Source organism: Dendrobates tinctorius, unplaced genomic scaffold, assembly GCF_039654945.1.
Source record: "Dendrobates tinctorius isolate UK_male_01 unplaced genomic scaffold, ASM3965494v1 ptg000127l, whole genome shotgun sequence".
Lineage (NCBI taxonomy): Eukaryota > Metazoa > Chordata > Amphibia > Anura > Dendrobatidae > Dendrobates > Dendrobates tinctorius.
In genome coordinates this window covers 20,618,322-20,633,871 of record NW_027361795.1, presented here as the reverse complement: position 1 = coordinate 20,633,871, position 15,550 = coordinate 20,618,322, and the positions used below count along the sequence as shown (strand labels likewise).

General features: G+C 44.7%; 1 protein-coding gene across 2 annotated transcripts in view; it reads left to right on the top strand.

Moving 5' to 3' along the window:
- Positions 1-15,550, top strand: part of ACACA (acetyl-CoA carboxylase alpha) — a 624,740-nt gene that overhangs the window by 134,864 nt on the left and 474,326 nt on the right. For both annotated transcript variants that reach the window (XM_073542564.1, XM_073542565.1), the window contains exons 26-27: positions 12,272-12,385; positions 12,474-12,587. In XM_073542564.1, the coding sequence (XP_073398665.1) occupies positions 12,272-12,385; positions 12,474-12,587 (228 nt within the window). The remainder of the gene's footprint in view (positions 1-12,271; positions 12,386-12,473; positions 12,588-15,550) is intronic.

Below are 15,550 nucleotides of genomic sequence, written 5' to 3'. Positions count from 1 at the left end.
TAGAGTGATCAATGAGTGGAACAGGCTGCCACGAGAAGTGGTGAGTTCTCCTTCAATGGAAGTCTTCAAACAGAGGCTGGACAGACATCTGACTGGGATGATTTAGCGAATCCTGCTTTGAGCAGGGGGTTGGACCAGATGGCCCAGGAGGTCCCTTCCAACTCTACGATTCTATGATTCTATGATTCTAGGTCACTTGCAGGGTCTTAATTGCATCAATGAGAAACTGAAGGTCATGCTTCACAAGTTGTAAGAGATGATGAGAGGGCATGGGATTTTGGGGGTGTTTAGTGAGGGGATTGTCTGTGGTGAGATTTGTAGGGTGTATACTAAGGAGATATCTTTGGGGTGTATAATGGGGACTGGTGTTTGTGAAGGGATTTGTGGGGTTTATAATGAGGAGATTATACACCAGATCTGATATATGGGAAAAAAAGAGTTGGGTGGTTGATTACTCCTTCATACCCATCTTAAATGGGCAATCACTGTAGAAAGTTATGTCCAATCCAGCAGACTGTAAGGGTATGTGCACATGCTGCGGATTCCGCTGCATTTCCGCAGCGTTTTTGGCCACTGCGGACCCGCAGCAGTTTTAGCTGCGGTGTACAGTACCATTCAAATGAATGGTAAAAAAAAAACGCTGTGTAGACGTTGCGGAAAAATCCACGCAGATTTGCTGCGGTTTTGAAACCGCAGAAAGAAGTGACATGTCAATTCTTTCTGCGGAATCCGCAGCGGGTTCCTATCTCCACCATTGTGGAGATGGTGAATCCGCCGGACCAAACCGCAGGCAAAACCGCAGATAATCCGCAGGTCTTTTGACCTGCGGTTTATCTGAGGTTTTTGCAAAATCCGTGCGGATTAATCCGCAGCGTCTGCACACACCCTTAGGCCCAATGGAGGGAGTATCAAACGCAATATCTACCTAGCCTAAGGTCTAATAGCAGTAGGTCGATAACACAGTCCTTTGCTGTCAGTTCCTGGAGAGAGGGAGAATGTCAACTTTGAGGTTTCACATATGTAGAGAATGGCAGCAGAATGTGTGTGGTTCTCGGAATGGAAATTGAGCTGTACTATAACACCAGAATGTGTGGGCTTTAGGGAAGACCTTCCAGGAGGTCCTACAATAAGGACCTACTAGGAACCCATAAATTCTAGACACTTCACTAGTGTACTGCCTATAATGTATGGGCTCCAGGAAGGATATTTCCATGAGTTCATAAAATATGGACATATTAGGAGCCCATATATTCTAGACTCTTCACTACTGTACTGCCTAGAATGTATAGGCTCCATGGAGGACCTTACATGAGCTCATACAATAATGACCTATTACAACCCCATACATTCCAGTCACCAATGGCGTAATTAGAGTCTGATGGGCAATGGTGCAGAATTTGGACCTGTGCCCCCCTACCTGCATATTGGTCAGATGTATGGGCCCTTGTAATGTTTTAGATCCTATAAAGACATGCGTGTTCATCCCCTGTCCTCGCTATTTCTTGTAATAATCTCCCTAAGAGGTCATACTCGCATGCGAGAAACTCAGACAAGTCTCGCACGTCAATACCGTGCACTGCCGCCGGCACTCGGTTCAGAGCGTTCAGTTGCATAAAAATACATGCAGCTGAGCGCTCCAATCCGAGTGCCGGCGAAAGTGCCGGGTATTGACGTGCGAGACTCGTCCGAGTTTCTTGCATGTGAGTATGAGCCCTAATTCTGAGCCCCTTCCAGTAATAATATCCCCCATCCTGGGCTCCATGCCATTACATTTTCCCTCATCCTGTGCCCCTTCCTGGTATAATGCCCGCCATGTTGGTATAATGCCCCCCATTCTGGTATGATGCCACCCATGCTGGTATAATGCCCCCCAATTCTTGGTCCCTTCCGTTCTTTTGCAGCACATTCTAGAAAGAAAAAAAATTATTCTACTAACCTTCCCCTGTTCCCATGCTATGCGGCATCCTTTTCTGTAGCTAGCAGCTGATGTTGGCTTGCTGACACAGGCAGCGCATGACTTACGGCCATGTGCCTCTTATTGACTGTAATGTAATGCAGTGAGCTGGGGGTCCTCTGCTCCGCAATACATTTCACCTGAATGTTTATCCGTAGGAGCACATCCCGGTGATATTGGGGTCGGCAGTCCCCCCTCCCGCACTGTCCTAGTTGCAGTTTCGCCTTCTGCAAGCATCATTGTTACCCCCCTGCTACTCACTTCACTATTGTACTGGCTAGAATGTATCGGCTGCATAGAAGTCCTAATAGGTTATTTAATAGCGGTTGGTATTTCCAATTGGGATAAGTAGGAAGTTGGAACTAGTTTATCGGAATCCTGTGTAAGTTAAAACTTATATACTTTATTAAGGAGAATTAAAATATAATTTTAAGGTGCACGTGCAAAAGACAGACAACAATTAGAGTAAGTACTGCACACTACTAGGCAGTGTAGGCCTTAAACATATATAGAACATAGACACTGCAAATCCATGTTTGGATACCTGTACTCATGGCCAAGACTACCTATAATAATAAATTCTTAAACAGAGTTCCGACAGGAGAAAAAAATTAAGTGTGGCAGTCCAACAGGGACATCGGCAAAAAACCACTACTGCATAGCATATTTTTAGAATAAACAATAGTTATAATAAGCTTTTTGCAGTTGATAGTACAGTTAGTGCCTATAAGAGCATTTTTTATCTTATTATTTATATATACTTAATAAAGTATATTAGTTTTAACTTACACAGAATTCCGATACACTAGTTCCTAAGTCCTAATAGGAGCCCATACATTCTAGGCTTAACTGCATTCAGCACATGATGGTGGAAAGTGAAGTCTGGAAGACCATACGGGGAGAGCGTGTAGTGAAGCTGAGTGGGAAAGTTAGTACTATTGTTATTTTATTATTATTTTATTTATTTATTTTTTACTTTTAGCAGGCCCTCTTAGGTTTAGCAAAATTGCGACTTGCTTGCAATCTTGCTGAATTCATAATGGGCAAATTACAAAATATCCGTATTCTGGAGCTTAGCATTTTTGAAAAATTCAAGTAGAATTAAATTCCACACTAATAAATTTGTACATCTGTATTCGGCAGCTCTAATTCCAGCTCAGGTTTGGCCCAGTAGTGTTTTCTGTGTGAGCGCGTGACGATTTCTGTCTGTGAAGGGACTGTCCGTTACGTCAATCAGTAAGCCAGCCCCCTTCACTGTCATGGCCCATGCATTCACATTTGTTAATGAGTCACATGTCCCAAACCCTTCACCACATAGTAATTATTGATTTAGGTAAATGAATTGGCCGTTATGGAATAAGTTTTCGATTTGGTATTGGGGAGTTACAATAAATATATCAATATATTATGTCTCGTATCGTCCTACCATTGAATACCAGGCCGGACTTCTGAGAATACAATCATCTTGCTTATGATGAAGGCTGTGATCTTGGGCTTGAATCTCATATGTTTTAATTTGTGTGCGGGGCGAGTGCTCGGTTAGCTAGTGTGATTCTAAGTAACGCTTGCCTTAAGAATCTCATTATTCGAACACAGAGCTGTATTTCCTCTGAGAATTCTGGAGTAGCTTTGAGCTGGGCCTGTTCATTTCTCAAGCAATCATAGCTGCGTGATGGAGAGAGAAAATGGCAGCTGTTCCTAGCTCAGGCCTTCAATTTTCTTCAGTGTCCAGCCATTCAAGTGTGTAATTACACAGGGATGACGGCAAAACGTCAGGCCTTGTAAGGGAACTGCTTGCAGGCTTGTGCTTGCAGACTGTGAGAATGAGGACAAGAAAAATTCAATTAATGTGCCTGTATTTTGTGTGCTTCGTATATAATTATTAATGTATGCTGTACACCACTATAGAAAGGTCTAGCATGTATTGTAATTTAATCCTTTCCACCCTCATACACTTCTGATGCCAAATGCGAATACATTCTTCTGGATGGAATGGGCTGAAATTAAACAAGGCGTTTTGTATGGCCTTCTTTTAGCAGTTTTGACATTTAGGACTATTGGTGCAGACTGTAGGGAAATATTATAAAAATTCATGAAGCTTTGTTGCTCAGAGTATCACTATTAATAAGAGTTATTAGAACAGCTAATATTAGTGAAAAACTTATTAGCCGATCATTTTTTTTTTTTTGTAACAACCAATCAGTATTTCTCTTCACACCCCAATCTGGATCTTTTACATGGATATATTGGTCTTTTTTGCTGTCTGCAAAGTTTCCATACTTTCCAATAGCAAGTTTTTACGTGTCACCTTCAATGTAAAGTATCAAAAGGAGAAAAAAGACCCAAGACAATGAGGTATGTGATCAATACATATCAATTTTATTAGAAGATAAAAACATGTTTTTATTGAGTGTTTTTGTCTTCTAATAAAATTGATATGTATTGATCACATACCTCGTTGTCTTGGGTGTGTGGTCTATATACTTGGGTCTTTTTTCTCCTTTTGATCATTTGTCTCTGCCTATGCATTGTGCAGCACCCCTTACTTATTTTCTAATTTATATATTTTTTTTACCCCTTGGTGGTGCTCCCTACCCCTTCTTCTTCACACTTCAATGTAAAGTAATTCAAAATTTGGCCATTCACATTCTGAGTCACTTATGGGTTGGTCTACTACGCTGACGACCTCTTCTCAATTAGTATAATTCGCCATATAAAATAAAAACGTCTTATACTCCCCTCCAGTGCAGTTCTTGCATTTTCTGTGCATGTTCTCCCAGAGCTTGCATGACATTTTCCACAGGGCTCATGTGACATAACAATCAGCAGCCACTAATGAGCTGCCATACTCTCAACTCCTTTAGACATAACTGAGATCCAGAGGAAGTCTGAGAGCAGTAGCAGTTCTCACTTATTCAAGGTGTCAGTTTTTGTCTGAAGGAAGTGAGAGTGAAGTGGTTGTTGATTGGCTGCTGGACTCACTTGGCATAACAATGTCATGCAAGCCCTGGGAGACCAGATGCCGAAGAGGCGGTGACAACATCAGAAGGGAATGTAAGCTAATGTTATTGAGAAACTTATCATCCTATCAATAGTTATTTGTAACGACCAATCAATGTGGTCAAGATAGTGGACAACCCATTAAATTCTATCTAGCTGCCTTTCACCTTGGCTGCACAGACTTACAAAAGAAGATACATGTGGCCTTAGCTCTTGAATTGAGCCTTAGCCTTTACTAGTGTTAAAGGACATTCCCCAGGACCACATGACAAACCATTAAAGAAGCACTACTGTTAACTTTTTTTTTATTCCGGTATTCCTTAAACCTGTGTAATTGTTAGTGTAGTGTAAATGTCAATGTGTTAAAAAAAAAAAAAATCACCTACCACGGTCTTCTGCTTCCCCTTGTGAGTCACATGACTGCTCTTCAGATTCTCCTGATCATACTGCACTCTGTGTGAGAACGAGACATCATATGCTTACATTGTAAAAGAATAGTGATGACCAAGGGTGAAAAAAGAGGGGTGGGTTTCCACTGGTGACTCGCTGCGCTGTGGCCAGTAGGAGCAAGAGGCGTGCTCACACACGTCACTCTTCAGCTGGCAGAGGAACTTTCTTGTTCTTACCATGCAGCACACTAAGGAAGGTCTAATGTAGACCGAAACGTTTGTGAACCTAATTTTTGGATGACAATCACAGGTGAGGGTGAGTTTAATTTATGCACTGAGCAGAGAGACATGTCCACGCCCCTGAGGAAGAGGCGACAGAAGCCCTGATGTGTCGGGATGGGTGGGAGCTATGCTACATGTACATATAAATAGTTTGGGTGTGAAATCTAGCTGACAGATTCCTTTTGATGGAGTTTTCTAAGCACATAGCTTATTAAAGCATTGTAAAGTGTATTAGAAGTGCCTGAGCTGTCACATGTGGTGATCTGTCCTCTAGCTTATTACTTTCTGTTACAGTCTGTTTAAAGAACATAGACAGGGCCGGCGTTAGGGGCAGGCAGACCAGGCAGCTGCCTAGGGCCCCCGCTCCCCCAGGGGCCCCCAGCTAGCGGCACATCACACAGCTGCTATAGGGCCCCTTGAAGCAGGGGGCCCGCTTTCCCCCAGTGCAGACTCCCCCCGCCACCGCATTGAACTATACCGGCGACTGCCAGTACAGTTCAAAGCAATAATGGAGGAGAGAGCGTCAGCCAACGCTCCCTCTCCCATCATTCCCCGCTCTGCCACTGACACAGCGGGTGCGCGATGACATCATCGCACTCTCACTGTGTGCCGGCAGAGCAGGAGACAGGAGCAGCCAGCAGCGCGGGCACAAGGAGAAGGTGAGAATAGTTTTTTGTTTTTTTTTAATATATCAGTGTGAGTACTGGACTGTGGGGCCATTCTGGGGGGGAGCGGCTATATGCTATGCTGGGCTATACTCTGTGCTGGGCTATATACTATGGTGGCATTGGTGGGCTTTATACCATGCTGGGCTGTATACTGTGCTGGGTTATATACTATTGTGGCATTGGTGGGCTATATACCATGCTGGGCTATAAACTATGGTGGGCTGCATACTATGCTGGGCTATATACCATGCTGGGCTGTATACTGTGCTGGGCTGTATACCATGCTGGACTGTATACTATGGTGGGCTATATACCATGCTGGGCTGTATACTATGGTGGGCTATATACTATGCTGGGCTATATACAATGCTGGGCTGTATACTGTGCTGGGCTATATACCATGCTGGGCTGTATACTGTGCTGGGCTATATACTATACTGGGCTGTATACTGTGCTGGGCTGTATACTGTGCTGGGCTATATACTATGCTGGGCTGTATACTATGCTGGGCTATATACTATGCTGGGCTGTATACTATGCTGGGCTGTATACTATGCTGGGCTGTATACTATGCTGGGCTATATACTGTGCTGGGCTATATACTGTGCTGGGCTCTATACTATGCTGGGCTATATACTATGCTGGGCTGTATACTATGCTGGGCTCTATACTATGCTGGGCTCTATACTGTGCTGGGCTCTATACTGTGCTGGGCTATATACTATGCTGGGCTGTATACTGTGCTGGGCTGTATACTATGCTGGGCTGTATACTATGCTGGGCTGTATACTATGCTGGGCTGTATACTGTGCTGGGCTATATACCATGATGGGCTATATACCATGTGGTGCTGGGCTACATACCATGCTGGGCTATATACCATGGTGGGCTGTGCTATATACCATGTGGTACTGTGCTATATACCATGGTGGGCTGTTCTATATACCATGGTGGTGGTGTGCTTTATACTATGCAGCTGAGTTATATACCAAGGGGGTACATTTTACATTATAATCTATGGGGGAGGCTGTGTTATATAATATGGGGGCTTACATTATATTCTATGGGGAGGTGGGCAGTATTTTATTCTATTTGGGGCTACATTATATTCTATGGGGGCTGTATTATATTTATTATATTCTATGGGCGGTGATTGCATCATACTCTATGAGGGGGCTACATTATACTATATGAGGAGGCTACATTGTATTATATGGGGGGGCAGCATTATCTGTGGGGGCTAGATTATATTGTATGGGGGCTTTATTATATTCTATGGGGGCTGCATTATACTATATGAGAAGGGCTACATTATACTATATAAGGGGCTGCATTATACTCTATGAGGGGGTTGCCATATATTCTATGGAGGGGCTGCATTATATTCTGTGGGGGGTTACATTATATTCTGTGGAATAGCTGCAATATACTCTGAGGGGTAGCTGCATTATGCTCTAAGGGGTGGCTGCATTATACTATAAGAGGGGGGCTGCATTATATTCTATGGGGATTACATTATATTGTATGGCGGGGCTGCATTATAATCTGTGGGGTGGCTGCATTATGCTCTATGTGGGCTGCATTATACTGTATTGAGGACTATGGGGAATACATTATATGATGAACTATGGTGTGCATTATACTATGGGAAGTGAATTGTACTACATGGATGACTATGGCGGTGCATTATACTATATGGAGCACTATGAGGAGTGTATTATACTATATGGTGGACTGAGCAGTGTATTTTAATATATGGAGGACTATGGGGAGTCTATTATACTATATTGAGGACTATGGGGAGTGTATTATACTATATGGAGGACTGAGGAGTGTATTATACTATATGGAGGACTATGGAGTACATTATATTATATGGAGGACTATAGGGAGTGTACAATAAAATATGGAGGACTATGGGGAGGGAATTATGCAATATGGAGAACTGAGGAGTTTATTATACTATATGGAGGACTATGGGGCACATTATATTATATGGAGGACTATGGGGTGTAAACTGTAGATGTGCTGCTGATAACATGATACTGTATGGTGATTTGTTAGTGATCCATTAGTGATTGTTCTGTCCCCATCATTCTTTCTCAGACGGTGGAAAGAGGCCGGGAAACAAGTGTTGAACGACTTCAATATTGTCGATCACACTCATTTAGCGGCCTGAACTCAGCGCATATAAATACAACCGAAATGCTTCTGTGTGATGTGCAATATGTTAGCTTTTGGGGCCCCATTTTAATCTTTGCCTAGGGCCCCACTTTGCCTAAAACCGGCCCTGAACATAGAGCAGAGATTTCCTGTCTGTGCTATGAAAGGTTCAACCCGAAACGCTGCTGAAAACTCAGCATATATCATGTGGTGAATGGCCTCTTATCCTCTGCAAGCTGTGAGTGACTGAAGATATGCACAGGGAGGGAGATCAGGTGGAGGACACAGAGCAAGTAATCTTCTCAAATAGTGACTTTGGCCAAAAGGGGGGTGCGGCTGGTTGTTCCAGAGTGCTGGATTACATGATAAGAAATGACTCTGATATATGATTCATTGCCCCCTGTAGTACCCTGAGGCAGCCAGTGACACCACATGTAACATTACTGATGGCAGGAGAGTGTCAGGGTAGTGCACAGTAGGTGAAGTGTGAGGAAGGCTGGGAAGTGTGTGCAGCGATTTATCTATCTGTAGACTGCATGGAAGTCTCAGGATGGCGGAGTGGATGAGCACTGAAAGTGGGCCTGAATGAGCTATTGGAAGATACCGCTCTGCCTCTTGGGAAATGTACTCTAGAATCACAGAAAGAAGGCTGGCAGGAAGTTTGGGGCATACACACTAACAAGCTACAAGGATGGCTGCAGGGGGATGACCGAAAAATAACCTCAAATTAAGGGTTTGTGGACTCATTAAAGCAACAGCCAGATCATAATTTTTTGGGGGTGACCGGAAAAGGAAGCCCTTAAATTATAAATGACTAAAGTGAATATAATGCATTAAGTAAAGTCTTTTTTAGATAAATGTATTAGACTCCTTCCACACAGTGTTTTTGCTCCTGTTTGTTGGTCCCATTGCAGAACAGGATTCGAGAGTGTGCGCCGACACTGCAATAGGCTACAGTATTGCTGGCAGTGTCAGCTTGTGCTCTGACATTATTTTTGGGCGTATGCGCCTACTGGAGGCAGACTGCGTAGTAGACTGCGTCTGGGCCTCCACGTCTGGTAGGCGTGTACGCCTGAAAATGATGCACATCAGAGCACATGTTGTCACTGTTGGCACATACACCCAAATCTCAACGGAACCAACTAACGGGGGCAAAAATGCTGTGTGAAGGGAGCCTAAGGGTAGGTGCACACGTTCATTAAACTCTGTGGGTTGGGCTCTGTGTACTTGCGCAGCGTCCAGATGTTAAAGCATAGTGGATGGGATTTCAAGAAATCCCATGTCCACTATGCTCTAACATCTGGACGCCCACAGATTACTTGCGGAGACGGACATGTGGCGCGTCTTTCCAGACAGCAGCATATCTTTATCTTGCGGAAACGCGAGTCTCCAAAAGATAAATTTCACCTATCCAATATCTTGGTCGCGGTGAATCCGCACAGTTCAATGAACACATGCGGATTCACCTGTGTTCAATAGACGGCAGTGCTTTGTACCCAGCTGTGTCCAAAGCGCTGCCATTTACTGACCGTGTGCACATACCCTTATAGATGACTTTTTAGTTCTATATTATGCATGCAACATCTCAAAACTAGAGCTCTAAGATCATAACTCCAGCTTCTTATGAACTGTTGGCGGTGTAGTAAAAATATCACCCTTATGTCCGATCCAAAAGCTGCAAAATACAGAATTTTTTTTTTAGGTATATATTTTTGTGTGTATGTGGAGCTAGTTAATGATTGTTTTTGGCCACTGTAAGTTTTCACTGAATGAAATTTGTTTAATCTGTTAGAAATGTATTAGACTTTTCTCTCTAATGATAGCCTAGTAATATGACCGTCGCTTATAGTGGGTATCATTAGAGGAGTGGACAGCATACTAAAGCTTATTGATGATGCCAATGTGAGGATGAGGTAGGAGGAGGCTGAATGGAATGGTGCTGCACTTCAACTAGCTATATTTCAGGCTAAATCATGGTTATAAATCTTGGTTATTAAACCAGATCAAGATTGCAGCTTTATGTGCGGTGCGACCTAGCCTGAGATGTTCATTAAGAGCTCTTTCACACGAGCGTATAACACGTCCGAGTGCTATGCGATAAAACATGGCATAACATTCAGCCTAATGTTCTACAATGGGGCAGCTCAGATCTGCTATTTTCTCATTCCGATTTGGTATGAGAAAACAAAAGCAGCATGCTGCTATTGCATCCCAGAATCTGATCGCACTCACCCACACAAGTCTATGGGTTCGTGTGAAACGTCGGACTGCACTCAGATGTCTTTGAAGTGCAGTCTGATTACTGCCGGCAATGGAGGAGATGGAGAAATTACTTTCTCTGTCTCCTCTGCACCTGCACTGCGATTCTCTCATGTGAGAGATTCGGAGCACAGTGCACTGACAGAGTTTGAGCAGAGTGTCATTTGCTTAATTGGCGCTGATTCTGAAGAACAAGAAAACATACGCTCGTGTGACTCCAGCTTTATACCCTGGGTGGTATTGTGAGTGCAGGCGTATGCAGCTCTCAATTCAACCTGCTCTATCTCATGCCGGATCACTACTACAGTCTCAATCCTGGTATTGTTTTAAAGCCATGATATTTAGCCTTCCCTTTATTGTTTCATCTTTGCACAGCACTCCAACTGACTGCGTATCTTCATTCATGTGAAAGGCGCTACTGCAGTCTCATGTTATTTTGTTTCTGCACAGAGTCACACATGGCTCCCCTGCTGGAAAGCTCTTCAGATCGGACTCCTGATGCATGCCACGGTCAGTGGAGAGGTAGCTGGAATTCCCATTCTTTTGTATGAGAATTCTGACCACCTCTCTTTACTGCCAGCAGTGCACAGTGAGGACCTGCTCTCCACTTAGATGCGGGTTCCATTGGTAGGACCCTCATGCAAACCAATGGGCAGAACGCTGCACCAAGTGTACACTGAGCAGGCTAAGTAGCATGTTTGATTACGCAGAAGTTTCGGCAAGGCTATGTGCTTAGTTTGTACTGTCCGTGTAGGTTGACAGACTCTCTTTAAGCCCATGTGCACACATTCAGTATTTGGTGAGTTTTTTACCCCAGTATTTGTAGGCCAAAACAAGGAGTGAAACGGTCAGAGGAAAAGCATAATAGAAATATTTGCACCACTTCTGCATTTATCACCCACTCCTGGTTTTTGGCTTACAAATACTGGGGTAAAAAACTCCCCAAATACTGAATGTGTGCATTTGGCCTAAAAGAAACATTTTCGCTATATTATTATTCCTGTTCTGAGTTGCCATAGATTGAAGTTGAATTGTCAGCACTCCGATGGGTCCTATGTAGGAAGGATAGGTGTAATGCAGGCAGCACATCCGCAAGAACAGACTCGATGTTCTTTACAAGAAAATGGAATCTTGTATTTTATCGCTTTATCCTCCAATTACGTAATTAACCTTTGTTGTGACCACTGCTCTTATTGTTTTGAATTGTTTTTAATCGTTTCTACTAGCATTTGTATATTTCTATGAATTTATAAATATATAATAGTATCTTTTGCACATACTCATTTCCTGAGTGTATACATTTGTTTGGAATTATTCTTTGTTTATTTAATGTCCAAATATCCCTTGACTAAAATTTTATTGGACAGAAGCCAAATACGGTCTACATGGCTTTTTATAACATAATGTCTATGACAAAGATTAACAATAAGGTCATCCAACAATATACGGTAATCCATCTGGTAACATACACTCAGATCTGATAACATTATGGCTATTAATATTTAATTCCACCTAAAATGGAAAAAAAATCTTATTGTAAATGTCTTTATATTTAGGATCAGTTATGTGGACGGGACCCTACATTAACAGATGAATTGCTGAATATCTTAACAGAGCTCACTCAACTGAGCAAAACAACCAATGCAAAAGTAGCTTTGCGGGCCCGTCAGGTATGCCTCTGATTTTCAAATATGAGCAACCAGACCTATTTCACGGACATTCTAGGTGCAATATTCAATTTTTCCATTTAAATTCCAGGTCCTTATTGCTTCGCATTTGCCTTCTTATGAACTTCGTCATAATCAAGTGGAATCCATTTTCTTGTCCGCCATTGATATGTATGGGCATCAGTTTTGCATTGAAAATCTGCAGGTAATTTCTGACATAGCCTTGATGACAATTCATGTTGTACTTAAAGGGGTATTCTAATGTTATTAAAGTGCTTTAGTTAAATAGCATGAAAATAAGCAAGTTTTCAATTGACTTGCTTTTTCTATCTGCCTTGTGTCACGGTCCTGTCAGCACCGGCGTGCAGCCACTGCTGAGCAGGGACTCACCCACACTGCAGGGGGGCCTTGGGTCAGATATGGCCGGCAAGCTCAGGCAAACAGGACCTGGAGACGCTGAAGTTAGCAAGCAGTGAAGGTCCTACGGTCATCTGACTGCAAGGGGCGGGGCTTAGCGTCCTGCTGCCAGAGATAGGCAGGACACAACTACAGGAATGCTCAGGTCAGACAAACGGGGGTCATACACAGAGATAGCAGTACATTACCAGGGATGAGAAAGAACGGATAGTCGGGGCCAGGCAGCGATCAAAGCCAAACAGACATAGAAGGTACCAAGCAGTATCCAGAGAACAGACCGAGTCGATACCAAACAAGAACACAGCACAAACACACTCAGGGGTCAACACACTCTGCCAAGGGCGAAAGTATAACTGACAGGGATTGGAGCTTCCTGAGGCTATAAAAAGCTTATCCAGAACCAAGGAGAGGCCACAATAATAAGCCCCAGGTGTGCAGGTAAGAGCCTGCACTGAGATCATAACATTTAACCCCAGAAGTGCAGGTCCACCAGCCCATACCCCTTAGTAATAATAATAATAATCTTTATTTTTATATAGCGCTAACACATTCCGCAGCACTTTACAGTTTGCACACATTGTCATCACTGTCCCTGATGGGGCGCACAATCTAAATTCCCTATCAGTATGTCTTTGGAAGGAAACCCACGCAAACACGAGGAGAACATACAAACTCCTTGCAGATGTTGTCCTTGGTGGAATTCGAACCCAGGACCCCAGCGCTGCAAGGCTGCAGTGCTAACCACTGAGCCACCGTGCTCCCCTTCCAATGAACAAGGTACTGTACTGACCGCCGTACCAACCTGGAGTCTACGATATGATCAATCTCATCTTCCACATGTCCCTCAACCAAAACCGGAGGAGCAGCGGACTCGGACTCTCCCCGGACTGCTTCAAAAGGTTTCAGTAGAGATCTATGGCAGACGTTAGGGATCTTGAAAGAGGGTGGAAAGCACAGCCTGTATGCCATTGGATTGATTTTTTCCACAATCTTGTACGGGCCAATGAATTTGGGGCCCAACTTGGCTGAAGGAATCTTCAACTTAATGTTTCGCATGGAGAGCCAAACTTTCTCTCCAACCTGAAACGTGGGACCAGGTGTTCGTTTCCTGTCCGCGAAAAACTTACACCTGCCTTGAGACCTAGATATATTCCGCTGGACTTCCGCCCACGTATTTTTTAATCGCTGAACAGAGCCCTCAGCCCCGGGACACCCCGAATCCAGACGAGAAAACTCACCGAAATGAGGACTGAATGTCTAGCAGAAGTCAGACATCTGAGGATCTGTTCCGGAGACTGATTAGTGTGTTCCGTCTGACCATTGCTCTCAGGATGGTATGCAGACGAAAAGGACAGAGACATCCCTAATTTCCCTTACGTCCCTCCGGACAGCACCATGGAGGACGTCCTTCCTTGCCCTATAGTGGGACAGGATCAGAGAGAGGTTAAAAGGCCCCTCCCACCTCGACCCTCCAGTCTTTTTCCTGTCCCAGCAGGGGACGATTGTATGAGAGGTTGCTCTTAGAGTGAAGATAGCCTGTGGACGTTTATGGCTTTCCATTCCCCTGGCAGGCGGTCCGTGGCTGATTCCTCTTTGGGAGAGGTCCCTCAGCCGTCATTCGCTGTACCAGACGGGATTGGGGGTCTCAGCCCTCTCTTCCCCCCTGTCAAGCGGACCGTGGCTGACACCTCTTGGAGAAGTTCCTCAGCCAGCAGCCAGCCTGCATGATGGGCTCAGGGGGATCGTGCGGCGCATCCAATCCTTCCCCCTGTCAAGGGGCCCAGAGCTGATACTCCCCGGTGGGGAGTCCCTCTGCCCCAAAGACCAGTCGAGCGGACGTGCTTCTGGGTTGAGCCGCTCCTCCCGGTGGGAGGCTCTCGGCTCGGACGCCGGCCGTCAAAGCATCGCTACTTCCGGAAAAAACGCGGTAGAGAAGGCCGTCGCGCCTCCGGTAACGTCAGCATAAGGTCAGCGTGCGTTCCACGGCAGAACGCGGAAGTGCAGAACGAGACAGGCAACAGCCTAGTTTCTTGGATCTCGTGGGGCACAGGAGAGGAAATCACTGGCAGGAATACAACATTCCTGACCGAACGCCACTTCCCTCCATGGTAGGCTCTCGGCGTTACCAGCTCCCCCTGTCTTTCTAGCAGGTGTGGAGCCAGCACAGGTGAGTGCACGCTGGAATGTTGTGTTCAGGGCCTGGCCTCTGGGTTGATACTAACCTCATGCCTTGGTGCCAAAGCTGGGCCTAGAGCCTCGTGTGCTGAGATGTGTCTTCACATATAAGCAGCTAGGCCATGGACCTCTAGGCTATAGTAAGGCCATTTGTCCAAGCTACATCTCATAATGGGACCTCAGTTAGTTGCAGCCCATGTCTGCACAGAGCCTTATGGCTGGACACATGGTGGAATGCAGCACATGGTCTCCAGGGAGACTGCTCTCCACCTGCGGCTCATTAATTAGCTCCTTCAGGTGGAGCCGGTCTGACAATTGAGTTATACTATTCAGAGCGGAGGTTTATCCGGATCTCTGATTGCTCTCTTGGAGGTAACTGGGGGCCTGGTCTCTCGTTTGGCACCTTCAAGCAGGGCCGTAGTCTGTGAATCATATTACATCATAGGGGTATCGTTTTATCTCTGTGCATCGTATCGCTGCTGGGCACGATATGGCCGCTGGGCACGAGATATTGCCACTGTGCGCGAGATATTGCCGCTGGGCACGAGATATTGCCGCTGTGCACGATATTGACGC